The sequence below is a fragment of the Corythoichthys intestinalis genome, chromosome 2 (genome assembly GCF_030265065.1).
Source record: "Corythoichthys intestinalis isolate RoL2023-P3 chromosome 2, ASM3026506v1, whole genome shotgun sequence".
In the NCBI taxonomy this organism is placed as follows: Eukaryota; Metazoa; Chordata; class Actinopteri; order Syngnathiformes; family Syngnathidae; genus Corythoichthys; species Corythoichthys intestinalis.
Genome location: NC_080396.1, coordinates 68,701,837 through 68,717,160, shown reverse-complemented (window position 1 = coordinate 68,717,160; position 15,324 = coordinate 68,701,837). Strand labels below are relative to the sequence as shown.

At 38.6% G+C, this 15,324-nt stretch overlaps 1 protein-coding gene across 4 annotated transcripts in view; it reads right to left on the bottom strand.

The window, feature by feature from the left end:
• dlgap4a (discs, large (Drosophila) homolog-associated protein 4a) overlaps positions 1–15,324 on the bottom strand; it is a 200,222-nt gene that overhangs the window by 29,214 nt on the left and 155,684 nt on the right. For 2 of the 4 annotated variants that reach the window (XM_057822329.1, XM_057822322.1), the window contains exons 2-5: positions 8,893–10,149; positions 3,701–3,936; positions 3,307–3,384; positions 869–1,016 (exon numbers count right to left, since the gene is read on the bottom strand). In XM_057822329.1, the coding sequence (XP_057678312.1) occupies positions 869–1,016; positions 3,307–3,384; positions 3,701–3,936; positions 8,893–10,080 (1,650 nt within the window). In that variant the 5' untranslated portion in view covers positions 10,081–10,149. The remainder of the gene's footprint in view (positions 1–868; positions 1,017–3,306; positions 3,385–3,700; positions 3,937–8,892; positions 10,150–15,324) is intronic. The other 2 variants (XM_057822339.1, XM_057822348.1) reach the window with 2 other exon arrangements.

Genomic DNA, 15,324 nt, shown 5'->3' with positions numbered 1-15,324 from the left:
ACTCTTGAACAGTAGGTGGGGGTATGCACCTGATAGTTGCTTGCAATCCGCCATTAAGGTAAGTTATGAGTTTTTTGCACTTGTTAAGCTTCTGTTTACAGTTCAGTCAATGTTATTACTTTTTTCTATTCTGCACAGTTATATAATTATATATAAAATATGAAATATATGTATCACATTTTTGCTATGGGAGAAAGTAAATTTACATTTTACTTGTAAAGTAAATTTTAACGCAAGTACTTTTGTACTTTTACTTGAGTAAATTTCACCCCTGTATCTGTACTCTCATTGTTGTCTTCACAGGCAATCCCGCAAATCAGAGTAATCAAAGTCAAACAAAAATATGAGTGGCACTTTAGACAATTAAGTCCCATTCTGCCATCTTGTGGCGAAAAGATAATATGTCAATAATAACAAGCAATAGGAACATTATTTCCACATCAACTGAGGACACATCCATAAATACATAACATTTCTCTCAACACTTTACTTTTACCTATGTAAAAAAAGGTGAGTACTTCATCCACCACTGGACCAAATTTGCCGGATGAAACTTAATGAATAAACATTCATTAATGCCTATGGCAATGTCATGTCATAATTATGATGGTCTTAAGACAGTCTTACGATGCCGCTGTCAAATAAAAGTGTTACCTATGAAATCACATAAATCAACAAATAAGACTATAAACCACAGGATTCAAAATAAGGGAATGAGTGTTTGAACTATGTATTGATGAAAATGAGCGTTTTTCTTACCACTGTTATCCATCATCATTACTAATTGTACACTTTTTTGTTTCTGATTTAAAATGAGTGCACCCAATGAACATTTGGAAAAACCTTGAGTAAAATGAGAAACACATACCTGAGCGGCAAACCCCCTGGTTAAGGTACCCGGACAAAGGCTGAAAGTTTTGTGTCCGTGACCTGGTGGCGTTTCCAGTGGGCTCACCAGGCAGTCTAAGTTGTCAAGACTCCGATTGGTGGACAGCTCTTTAAGGGAAGGCAGAGAGCTGTGGAAGTGAGTGCAATGATTAAGAGGTCATCCAGAGTGCTGTGCAGAGAGGAGTCTTTTATATACAGGAGAAACTTGAAATCCTACTCCAAAGTTCCCCTGTGTATTTTTACATTAAAAACAGATATGTCACCTGGCATAGTAAAATGAGTCAGAAGCCACAGAGATAGATTTGGAGATGAAAGGCAAAAATATTTTACTTCCATTGATTCTAAGTTCCATTATGCATGTACATAAAATCAACTTTGAAAAATGTTTAAAAATTGCATTTTGTCAGAGGTACACCACCAAGATATCATTAATTATCTTGAAATCTAGGATTACACTATTAACGTTCAGTTTTCGTAAATATCCAAACGATGAATGTCTGACTTGCAGAAATTAGTAACCATTTTAATAAACCTACATCATTATAAGCTAAAATTAGGCAGGGAATGTGTAAGCATTAATTGTAATAATGTCGTTAATTCAAGCATAGCCCGTCAAATAAAGTTAAATAAATAAATTTTAAAAAGTCATTATGTAATGTTTGAAACTTAAAATAAATTTTACGTCTGTACCAGAGGTGGGTAGAGTAGCTAAAAAATGTATTCAAGTAACAGCAACATTACTTCAAAATAATATTAGTCAAGTAAGAGTAAAAGTAGTCATCCAAAAAAATGTACTCAAGTACAAGTAAAAAAAAAGGATTTGGTGAAAAGAATACTCAAGTAATGAGTAACATTGTGAGTGACTGCTTACGATGTGTGATTTTTTTTTAAACTGGTATTTTTTTCTCAGCACAAAGTTGTCTATATTACTGTTGTTATAATATATTATTAGATTATAACCTACTACATAACCACATTAAGCCATATATATATATATATATATATATATATATATATATATATTTTTTTTTTTTAAATAATTGAATTCTTATGAGAGAAAAAAAATACAGAAATGACACATTATTCATGAGTGCCCTGTAGTGAAGACAACGCATTTCTGTTTATGAAACTAAAAGAATCATATCTCCAGTTTTCCGTGGTCAATCCGTGCCAAATAAAAACTGGGAGAGAGGTTAAAATCCACTTTTCGAGTCATTTTGACGGCACCGCTCTATGTCGAGGGGGTAGAGCATCCAAAGTAAGAGTTGCCTTACTTCAAAATAATATTACTTTAGTCATCCAAAAAAATTTACTCAAGTACAATTTAAAAAAGTATTTGGAAAAAATGTTTTCTACCTTGAAATTAAAACTATGTCCGGGTTTCTGAGGTCCATCAGTGCCAAATTAAAACTGGGAGAAAGTTTGACATTTGCTTTTTTAAGTAGTGGGTGCTCTGGGTGAAATTGTTAAATTTTTAACGTCGATTTCAAGACGCCACGTGATTGAACAGGTTGGTGTGATCATAGGACCTCCGACTGCAAGTTAATGTGTGTTCATGTGACTGCAGTGTTGTGACGACTCGTGAAACTGGTAAACTGGGCATCTGTGGCAAAATAAAGTAAAACCTAAGATGAAAAACATAACGACGCTAAGTGTAGCCCAAAGTAGCAGAGTAAGACTAGTGTTACTTCTTCACAAATCTATTCAATTAAAAAGTATGGTGTGGTAAAACTAATCTTAGAAGTACATTTTTCTCAAAAAGTTACTCACGTAAATGTAAAGCGTTACAAGCCACCTTTGTTGCCAAGGACAAGTGAACTGTTATAATGTTGAAAAAAAGTGCCATTTTCCGAGTAAGTTTTCACTTAATTTTCGAAATCCTGACACAAAGACCATCCAACTTCAAGTCACGATTTTTTCGAGAGGAAACATAATGAAATGGTATTGAACAGCTGAGATTGTTCTCTTTATGATTACAAGTTTAAATCACTGTGACTCATTTATGCTTTGCCGGGTCACATACTGTATGTGAAAAGTGAATCAGCACAGAGGAAACGTTTATGAAGAATTTTTCTTCCTATTATGTTACTTTTGACTTGTCTTTGCTCTGAACTATTTTTTGAACATTTCCTCTGTTCTGGTTTGCAAAATTGGCACCAGGTGTTAATGAGAATTTTTGTGCTCTGAGCAATAGGTGGTTTGAGGGGGTATCACAGTCACTTTGCATGTTTTTGCAATTAGGGCATCAAAAGTAGGGAAGAATCTTGTGAAAATACATCGAAGTGTTGATCAAGCAAAGCAGAGACAAAAAGACTGGTGGGAATGTTTAATCAAAAATGATGCTGGGTAGTGGGGTTGGGGCAAGTGAGACGGGCTTGGTTCATTGGCCATACAGCTTGCCTTATGGATGGCACTGACCTCAGATGCTGCATAGAGCATGCACTCTGTAGTGGAGACCATAGAAAATCCTCCCGCATGAGAGCGTAGAAACGAGGCCTGTCAGCGTGGATGAAGGGGTAAAACACACGGCATACTGTATATTCACCTGGCCTTGTTTTTATTACAGTAATAGAAATATTTTTTTTACGACGTGTTCTCTCTTTACTACTGTACAAGTTTGTGATCTTTATCAGCATGCTGCTATTCAGCAACTTGTTTTATTTTTGATTAGATGTTGCCACCTGCTGTCTAGCTTTGGAAACGTCAGTATAAATTTGAGGAGTATAATTTGAGACAGGTTCTGTTGGAAGGTGTACTGTAGTGCTTAAAACGAGCCAATTATGAATACGATCCCTTGTGCTGTGGGACTCACTTGCGTGCAGTTGGAGGCGGCTGCTGTTCACTGAAGGACTGCTGAGTGGCCTTCAGATAGCTTTGACGACGGGCTGCAGATTTGGGGGATGGTTTGGGGCTACCCTCTGAATCATCGCTGTCCTCAATGTCTCCCATTGCTTTCACATAGCTGCCACTGCGCATCCTTCGACATGGGATTTCTGTTCCTTTGGCTCGGCCTGGCCCTAAAGTGCCAGCGCAGTCCCCCTGTGGAACCTAAATTTTATAAACATGTCATTATTTCAGACTTGACTGTTGTGAGTACATTTATCCCCAAACCAAAAATGCTGCATAAAAAAAAATGGTTTCTGTTATGACTTTTGGTGATATACACTATAATTTAAAAAAAACACACACATAAAAAACATTAGGTTTACAGTGTACAGGTTGCAGTAAACACCAGGAAAACTATAAGTGCTTTACTGTCAAATTAAGACCAAACTACTGTAAAAAGAACCATTTAACTCTTGTTTTAACAGAAAATGACTAAAAATTAGGTATGTATAACTATTTTTTCAGTGAGATCACTACCCTTTCATATTCTAACCTCACTGAATTCAGCGTTTGAACTAGGGCTGTCCCAAACGACTAATTTTCTCCCGATTAGTCAGCCGACTATTTTTACGATTAGTCGACTAATCTAATAATTAATTAATTAATTAAAAAAAAAAAAAAAAACTAATTTAGCAATGAAATTTTTGTTGACGCTTATCAATTTAAAAAAAAAAAACATATTGGAACACTCAAATCATTTATTAAAGTACAAATAAATACGTAAATAACAATAATAAATCACAAATAAACAATGAGTTCAAATGCTGATAGAATTAACTAGTGTAGCATCCCGATTGAAAAGATGGTCTCTTAAACTGATGGTTTACAACTTTTATTCCATCCTTGATGTAAACACACCGTAAGAGCTACGGCGCACACAAATAAAGCAACACAATTAGAAATTAACAAAAACCTTTCACCTTTTTCCTTTTAAAACTTATTTATATATCAATGAATTGCCTATATGAATTGCCTTTACCTTATTACCTTATCATTGACAATCTCTCCCTTGAGTGCAATCACTGTATATACTGTATATATTTATGACCTTTTAACCTTATATAATTTTCTATACCATAAAATAAACCATAACATGAAATAAACCTTTCAATTAGCATTAAGAACAATACTAATAGCACTTATAGGCCCATTGTCAATGAAACATTATTATTTAGTAAGGCGACAGCACCCTCTGGTGTACAAAAAATGAAAAAAAAAAAAAAAAAAAAAAACCTTACAAACTGCGTGAAGGCGCTTGAGGGGTTTTTTCACGGCCTACGTGCAGCCAAGCTTGGCACTGAAGAGACAGGACAGAAGAGTGTACTCTCCTTTGTTTCTTTGAAATAAGTCAATGTTTTGGACACTCTGGTGCGCTTTTTTTGGCTTTGTGCCGCTTTCCCTGCTTGCTAACAGAGCATCCGACATTCTAACTTTCCACGCATATATTTTTTTAACCCTTCATTAACCGTCGACGGCATGTTGTGCTCGTCGACGGATTTACGTCATCGATGACGTCAACTACGTCGACTAGTCGGGACAGCTCTAGTTTGAACCTGTTCCGTCACAGTTGCAGTCAAGCATGCTGGCTACCAGCCAACTGCCCAGTCTCGCTTCAGCCATGATCACACAAGTTTTCAAGGAGTAAGGTTTTCATAACCTTCTACACACACACTTGTTTCTACTGGTTTTCAGCACAGAAGTCATCACACTCAACTACAAAATGTCATCAAATCCAATTACCATATATTCCGCACTTTAAGGCGCACCTAAAAGCCTTAAATTTTCTCAAAAGCAGATAGTGCGCCTTATACCAGTCTTTCTATAAAAAAAAAATAGCATATTGTGATAACGTTCATTATTTTCTGTAATGTACTGATAAACATTAGACTTTCATATATTTTAGATTCATTACACACAACTGAAGTAGTTCAAGCCTTTTATTGTTTTAATATTGATGATTTTTGCAAAAAAGTCAAGAAAAAACAAAAATCCCTGTCTCAAAAAATTAGCATATCATAAAAAGGTACTCTAAAGAAGCTACTAACCTAATCATCTGAATCAACGAATTAACTCAAAACCCTTGCGAAAGATTCCTGAGGCTTTTAAAAACTCCCAGCCTGGTTCATTACAAAAAGCGCAATTATGGGCAAGACTGCCGACCTGACTGCTGTCCAGAAGGCCATCATTGACACCCTCAAGCAAGAGGCTAAGACGTAGAAGGAATTTCTGAGCAAATAGGCTGTTCCCACAGTGCTGTATCAAGGCACCTCAGTGGGAAGTCTGTGGGAATGAAAAAGTGTGGCAGGAAACGTTGCACAACCAGAAGAGGTGACCGGACCCTGAGAAAGATTGTGGAGAAGGTTCCAGACCTTGGGGGACCTGCAGAAACAGTAGACTGAGTCTGGAGTAGAAACATCCAGAGCCACCGTGCACAGGCGTGTGTGCGTGAAACAGCGGCAGAAGCGCCTGACCTGGGCTACAGAGAAGCAGCACTGGACTGTTGCTCAGTGGCCCAAAGTACTTTTTTCAGATGAAAGAAAATTTTGCATGTCATTCGGAAATCAAAGTGCCAGAGTTTGAGGGAAGACTGTGGAGAAGGAAATGTCAAAATGCCTGAAGTCCCGTGTGAAGTACCCACAGTCAGTGATGGTCTGGGGTGCCATGTCAGCTGCTGGTGTTGGTCTACTGTGTTCTATCAAGGGGAGGGTCAATGCAGCTAGCTGTCAGGAGATTTTGGAGCTCTTCATGCTTCCATCCTCTGAAAAGCTGTATGGCAATGAAGATTTCATTTTTCAGCATGACCTGGCACCTGCTCACAGTGCCAAAACCACTGGTAAATGGTTTACTGACCATGGCATTACTGTGCTCAATTGGTCTGACAACTCTCCTGACCTGAACCCCATAGAGCAGTGCTTCTCAATTATTTTCTGTTACGCCCCCCACCCCCAGGAAGGTGTAATGGTTTCGCGCCCCCCCCAACTCTCTGCCGCCACTGTGAATAGTATCATTTTTCTATAAAATTATTATTATTATAATTACATTCTGTATAACACTGTGTCGTTTTTAATATTATAGAAAAAAAAGATCAACTAACAATAAAGTATAACGTTATTAACAGTGTTTTGTTGGGAATAGAAAAGACTTTGCCTGAATTTATAAAAAATAAAAATAAAAAAAAAATAGTCAAATCCAGACTGCAAAAATACACTCAGGGTACATTTTTTGACCATTTAGTACTGAAAAATGAAATATAATCAAATCAATAAATATTCAATTCAAATTGATTAGCAATTTTAACTCATGAGAACAATATGCCAAACCATTTGACCGAAAAAAACAATTAATAGAACAAAAACAACAGTGTCATTGGACAGAAGGACAGTTTTTATTTTTGCTATTTTGCATTGAGCAACTTTTTATGCCACCTTATATGATGGTAACAGTGCTCGCTGGTTTACTGATGCAACACTGACAAAGCAGGACGATTGTTGGCAATATTCGGCACGTCTTCGCTGGGAAAAAAAATCAAGCGGCTTATCAATGTGATTGGGGTCTAATCTTTTTAAGTGACGTCTTAATTGATTTGGCTTCCTGCTGTCCATTGCAAACATTTTTAGATACAGACTGGTCTTTCCTCGTCTCCAACTGTCTCAAAAGTCAAAGTCAAACGCTACATACGCTTCGTCATATCTCCTCGTCTTAGCTCTTCATATCTCCAGCGCTCTTTGCTGTGTGCTCTTGTTTGGTTCAAAAATACTGTGCACACTTTGAAAATGACAGCGCCACTGCCACCCACTGAGTGGATGTGCAATTACACTTTATTCTAGTATGGCAAAAAAGTATGTTCCCCGAGGTCACATGCGCCACCCCGGGCATCGCTGTGTGCCCCCCTGGGGGGCCCGCCCCACTATTTGAGAAGTACTGCCATAGAGAATCTGTAGGATATTGTGAAAAGGAAGTTGAGAGACATCAGACCCAACACTGTGGATGAGCTTAAGGCTGCTATCGAAGCATCCTGGGCCTCCATAACACCTCAGCAGTGCTGCAGGCTGATTGCCTTCTGCCACGCTGCATTGAAGCAGTCATTTCTGTAAAAGGATTCCCGACTAAGTATTGAGTGCATAGCTGATTTAATTAATTGAAGGTTGACTTTTTTTTGTATTAAAAAACACTTTTTTGTATTGGTCGGATGAAATAGGCTTTTTTTTTTTTTTTTTTGGTTTTTATTTTTTGGTTTTTCTTGACTTTTGATTTTTTTCTTTTGCCAAAACCATCAATGTTAAAAACAATAAAAGGCTTCAACTACTTCAGTTGTGTGTAATGAATCTCAAATATATGAAAGTCTAATGTTTATCAGTACATTACAGAAAATAATTAACTTTATCACAATATGCTAATTTTTTGAGAAGGACTAGTATATGACTCAATATTGAGCCACAACAGGACTCATAGCAACTCGGAGCACACTTCTCTCTAATGGATGCATACCCAAGCCTCTACCGTTGCGTCTATTCAATGCGCCTTATAATTCGTATATAAAAAAGTTTTAAAATAGGCCATACATTAAAGCTGCGCCTTATAGTGCGGAAAATACGGTAGATATGTATCCAAGTGTATGGAGAAAAAAAATACAATGCATCTACAATATTATTTTATAGTTACTGAAGCGCGATACCTTTTTTTTTACATGTATAAAATAGAATAAAATAGAATCTTTATTGTCCTTGTAACGTACAATAAAATTAATCATTCAAATCATACAAAATATCTAAAATAACGTACTAATATATATCTACACAACTAAAATGTAAAAAATAAAATAAAAGATTAAATAAACTGAAATAAATGAATGGTTAAAATCTGGCGACCACAACTACCAGTATTTTACTGTAAAATTATCATTTTTATTATTCTTCAGTGTAGAGTTTTGGTTTAACATATAAGATAGATGATATGAACTTTAAGGTAAAACAAACAAACAAACAAAAAATGTGTTGCAGCCACACACATGTACTCACTCATGCAACAGAGTAAAAATCAGGAAGAGCATTGACAAGTCTAATTTATTTTCATATGCATGTACTTGAACCAAGAACGTAGATGCCTACGAATACTCACTGGTACGCCTACCTGAAGGAATTGGTTAGCCAAATCCTGGTGGCATGACTTGGTTTTCAAAAGGGTCCTGTTCACTGTAGCAGAGCCTTTCTGTAACACTTGCCTGGCCTGACTCAGTGTGAGATTAGACCAGGATCCCCTTTTTACCAATGTATCATCCTTGCTCCGAGCTCTTCCCTCCTCATCTTTGGATCCAACCTGTGATACTGGACATCCCAGGAGCTTGAGGTCACTGCTGCTTTTTGAAGATTTGAGAGAATGTGCAGAAATGGTGTTGTAACCGTGTGGGATATGCCTAGGTTGGGCTTGGCTGTCTGATATTGCTCTTCCGAGTGTCATCATGCACAACGGGTTACGGTAACCAACAGCAATTGTGCCAGCTTTGGTAGCATCACTGTCAAGAGCGTTGTCTGAGTTCCACAGGCCTAACGGGTTAGGTCTTGATCTCTGCTTTGGTCCTTCAGTCTTAGCCCTATCTTTACTCTTACTCCTTTGGGTCGGTCTGCCACCGTCACTGCTGGCTCCGGTGATTGCGTTTCCTTTCACTGAAGAGTTTTCCAGGGATTGAGATTTGGCAAAGAGCTTCTGTACAGAATGCATCAGGTGGCGTATCCGTCCTGGACTTTCGCTGCGTTGCTTTGACATACGTCCTCTGTGAAACTGCAAAGTGCTGAAGCCGTCCCGTTGCAGGGGCAGATGCCTTTCTAGTTGATCCAAGATGTTGGATGGTAAACGATTCATCTTGGCTGCTGCTGCCGAGGAGATGGTGGCTGATCCGCTTGTGATCATAGGAGCACCGGTGAGACCCAAGCCTAAGCCCATACCCATTGACAAAGAGGTGGACAGTGCACTTGCTCTGTTCCCCTGTGCTGCTCCCGCACTGCCTGACATACAACCCTGGGGAAAGTCCGACTGTTCCGTCTGCGGGGTGAAGTGGAGACGAGGGAAGGTGCTGCTATTGGATAACTGGTTGAAAGGCACCATGCAGTCTGGAGTCAAGGTAGTGGGGCTGGTGGCGGGATACTGTTGGAGGTGAGGGTCCAGGGTACCATAGTGGTTTATGGTTGGGCTCAACATGAAGGAGCAGTGAGGGTCAGAGGTCAAAGGGAAGAGCGCTTTCTGCGGGCACCCTGCTGGTTCACATGAGTCGGAGAGATGTCGACTGCGGTTGGATCCTAACCCTTTCATGGTTGCTGATGGGTTGGCTTTAGAGCATGTCGCCAGTCAGTGAAGGACTAGGGACTAGCAGTGCTCATCCTGCAATGGAAAAAGATATAGAAAACGTCTTTTATTTTGACATTTTATTGACTATACATTCTAAAAGCGTATTGCTTCTTTTTCCATTTTGACAACATGTAATAAAAATAATTACTCAATGTAATTTTGCCACTCACACAAAAAGGATATACTGCACTCAAGATCTTAACATATGATGCATATATTAAAAATTAGTCAAGCAGTATAATGAAAAACAGATTAGATAGAAAAGTATCTATCGTAGTATTTTTAATTTAGAAGGAACGTTGACCCACAGAACCAGTGTCACAGAATCAGTGTTGTACAACTTGAAGGCACTCTACTGACAAGTCATTGTTTTATGATAGGTACTGTAAGCAGTGGTGTGCACACATAGGCGCCAGGTGCTGCTCAGAGACTGGCCCTTGCCCTCTTAACTGAGCAAGTGCCCTTATGCAGGTTATGAAGTCATGACAATTATTATGTTAGTAATGCGTGTGCTCTCGAAGCGCCGCAGCCATAATCACTGTGAGAACGCCCTCTGTCCTCCAAACGCGCCAACACACGCCCTCCTGTGAGGTGCACACAGCCCATTATTTGTCAACGTGAACGCACAGCGCGGACATGAAGGCAGCACATTAATTGCAGCAGGAGCAGCACATACAATTAATAGCTGCCATCCGCACCCTCTCCTCGCCCCTGCCTGCAGCCCCTACGTAGAGGTACCACATAATCTAATCTCGAGTGTATGTGCATGTTGTTCAATTTGTGTCGTGAACGGTCTAAATTAGCTCACTGCCCAGTCCCACCTGTTAACCAAGCTTGGCTAGCCGCTCGCCATAAATCAATTAGATGGTAGGAAAAAAAAATAAAACTATACATGATAGCTCAATATTTAGTCATGTGTTTGCATGTTTAATACTAGTTCTGCTACTTCTGGAGAATGTTGCTGCTTCACAAAAACTAGTAAGAATCAAACACACACAAAAAATATATATTGTCATACCTTCCGGGCTGCGGAGCGCGACCGCTATCACCTAACTAGTGCTATAGCTCCCAGCCCATTCTCGCTCACTCTACTCCACACACTGACCGTATGGGTGTGTCAATCCATATGAATTTTGAATATCAGACTAAATGGGGATTATTTATGTGTGTTATTTGTATCCACTTTTTGAAAATCAGAATATGATGAATGATGTAGAGCCATGTTTTGTTGTAAATAACTTTGAGGGCCTTTCAGGTTTTGTAAAGGGCTATATAAATAAATTTGATTGATTGATTGATTGTGTGTAATAGAAAGTGCATAATATGCTTCAAGAAAACTGTAGGCTCCCTCGTTTGAGTATGGGCACACAAATACACTGTTATGACAACAGTGCAGGTTTAAAGCAGTCTATAAGTATCATAAAATTAGCTGTGTAGTGTGTGGGCTGTTTCACCAAGCAGGCTTATTCATATTGTTGGTCATATTATCGAGATGAACGATAGTGAGATCTACGGGCTCTTCAAAGACATGGTACCAAGGAGATAGTAATTCTCATTTGCACTGTTTGTATCCTATTTTGACTAATACAATGTTTTGTTGACCCTTGCTGGTTTGGAATAGGTTTATATATACGTAATATATGTAATACATCTGCAATGTTTTTTCTTTCTTTTATCAATTCACATTGTTTTAACAAGGGAGCTGGGCTGGCAGTTGTATACGCAACAAAACGTGACTTTTTTTTTTCCCCCTCTGAGATCCCCCCCCCCCCCCCCCCCCCCGATAACCAATTCACTTTGTTTAACTAGGAGGGTTGGTTTTGAATGTTCATGTTTCAGTGCCAATGACGTCCAATGCTTTTTTACTGGGAGGGCTTGCAGCGATAACTCACTGACAGCCAAAGAGTTGAATATAGTATGTTAGTAGTATTATGGATATTTTTTATCCCTAAAATTTGTCATCAAAATGTTTAATGTTACAGTCTGACAGTCCTTTTCTGACATAACATGAGCCCTTTTCATTTTATCTCAAAGAATGCACCCGAACTGTTATATTGTACAATGACAAAATACACAGCAAACCTGAAGGTTACAAGCCACAAGCAGAGAAAATCAGAGGGCAATGAAAAACAAAAGAAGTAAACTGCAGTGCCATGTCCTATCAGAGACCTTCAGTTTTTAAAGCTCTCTAGGGAAGAGATATACTGTATTTCATCATATTTATAAAGCCCCAGAATTCACCCAGCACATCCTTGCTGCATTTTCCCTCTAACAGATGCTCTAAGTATCATAGTGGAGTGAGTCATTGATCAGTCAATGGTGAGAGCTACCGCAAGCATAAAATCTTTCCTGGGAGGAAGCTGAATGTTAGGCATATTTTCATGACAGTGTTGCTTTGCCACCTCTCGCAGCTCTTTGACCTCCCATACAATCTCCACTGCGCGGGAGCAGCAACTTATCTGAGTCAGTATTCCTGGATGGGCACAGCAGTCTACTGACAAATGCGCCAGCATTTTACAACATCGCCACGCTGTAATCTCATCCTCCCAGCCAATTGCATCCCCTGCATGTTCATGTCCTGCAGGCGCCACTGCTGACACACTGACACACACCCACCTCCACTCTGACACACGCAGAAATTGCTAACTGTACGCCTACCCACCTACTGCACTGATGAACTCTTGTCAAATGTTGAACATCAGAAGACCAAGATAAGAACAAAATTAAGTTGAACTCCTTCAGTGCCATTGACAGCAGTTGAAGTCAAATCCATTTAAACTGGAATGACTCACATTGAATTATCATGTGTCAGTGCTCTACCACTTTCCCCAGTGGACGCACGACTCCATTACAGACGTAAAAATGCAGTTACGTGACCGCACACAAGCTTACAGTCGGGAGTCCTATGATTACACCAGCCTGTTCAGTCAGGTGGTGTCTTTAAAGCGCCGTGAAAAATAGAGTTCTTCACAGAGAGCGCTGCCGACTACGTTACTCGAAAGTACGAATTTCAAACTTTCTCCCAGTTTTTATTTAGCACTGACAGACCACAGAAAACCAGAGATATGGTCATTTTGATTTCATGAGATGCCACAACAATAATCACATAACTCGATTATTCCAATCAGACATAAAAATACAGTCACATGACCACACACAAGCTTGCATTGGAGTTCCTATGGTCACACCGACCTGTTACATTTGTACACATACATGAGTTACATTTAGTGCGTGGTGTGCAATCACATGGCTTCTTCAATGCAATGTAAAAAAGAACTATTTCTCACAGAGCACTGCTGTCAGCATTACTAAAAAAAAATCAGATTTCAACTTCTCTCTCAATATTTATTTGGCACTGGTGGACCACGTAAAACCGGATACAGTATATGATAGTTTTAATTTCAAGGTAGAAAACATTTTTTCTCAACTCGAGGACATTCATGCTCTTTGGACAGGTGATGTTTCATTTCTGTATATTTTTCTCATCAAATTTCAATACATTTTTTGGGGTGCCCTAATATTGTCATGTTATAGGTTTTAGTACAGTAAAATATAACAGTTCATATAGTTGACGTAGTACTGAGAAAAAAATATACCATTATTTAGATCATCGAAAGCAGTTATTCATTACTTGAGTATTCGTTTCATCGAAAACTTTTTTTTGAGTAAATTCTTTTGATGACTACTTTTCCTTTTACTTGAGTACCGTAATCTTATTTTGAAGTAACGCTACTCTTACTTGAGTAAAAATTTTGGGTACTCTAACCACCTCTGCTCTAAATCCGCAACCCTCCGGAGGAAAAGCGGCATGGAAAATGAATGAATGAATGAATGTTAGAACAGTGGGAATGTTGTTGATCAGTTTCCTTCAGTGGTGTTAGTGATAATATGCCAAAGTATATACTGTATGTGGTCAATGTTAAAATAGTACAAAAATGACACGCTGCCGTTTGGTGGTGATTCATAGTGCAGTGGTACCTCTACATACGAATTTAATTTGTTACAGGACCTGGTTTGTGTAACATATTCATGTCACACTGCTGTTGCCATAGTTGTGCCCTCCCTGTGGGTGTGGAATTACAGCAAAAAGGAACTTCTCTGATGAGTCGTTTGCACATGTGATGAGAAGCACACTGAATAAAGAAGTGTTGTTCCACTCAAGTCTCGGCCTTACATGTACTTGGATTAAGGAAGTACATAAGTTTGTAAATCTAAATGGTCATATGTCGAGCGGGTTTTCCCATAGGAATACATTGTAATTCGATTAATTTGTTCCACAGCCCAAAAACCTACTCTTAATTCTTCATAAATACTGCAGGTACAATCACATATAGCAATTACGCACAACAAAACAAATGAACTATAAATACACATCGGAATAATGATACATAATAATAATAATAATAATAATAATGTACTGAATTGGTTTGTAATGTGCCAGTTGTGTTTTGCATGCTGTTCCTGAATGCACTGGATGATTAATGAGAGTGAGAGAGATGCTCAAGAATGGGAAGTTTTAACTTTCTCTTTTCATGTTCTGTTGTTGTGGACGTTAGCTATGGTGGACAGTAGCCGCGTTGTGATGCGCAAGTTCTGAAATAAATGATTAAAAAGCTGGTGACTTCCTTCCGATGCTATAATAATAAAAATTGTCACCTTTATTTATAAAGACTGACGAATGGAGGTCAGAGGAGGACAGTCCAGGTCGTAGACATATTCCGGCCGTATTGTTGAGCCAGTTCACTGATACACCGCGCTCATATTCTTCTATCATTTCCATCTTAATTTCAATGGTAAGCGTCATCCTTTTTCTCTTTTCACCACCTGCACAAACCTTCGTGGACACATGTTGATTTCTCTCACAAAAAAATTCGCCGTGCTGCCGTCTTGCAATGAAATTGCGACGCTGTTAAAAATCGTCGCATTCGAGCACGTCGTCATATGTCGAGACAAATGATGAGTCAAATTTTATGTCCGATGTCGAAAGGATCGTATGTTGAAGTATTCGAATGTTGAGTTACCACCGTATTACCTCTCTTCGCCTCTCGGTAATGCTTGCAACACATTTTTTTTTTTTTTTTTTTTAAATAAAGGACATAAATGCATCAATTGTCCACCTAAAATTATCTGCATTAGAGTGAGGGACTATTTTACATCATGAACTTTTTGTGTGTGTATGTGTCTGATTGTATATTATATTTTAGTTAA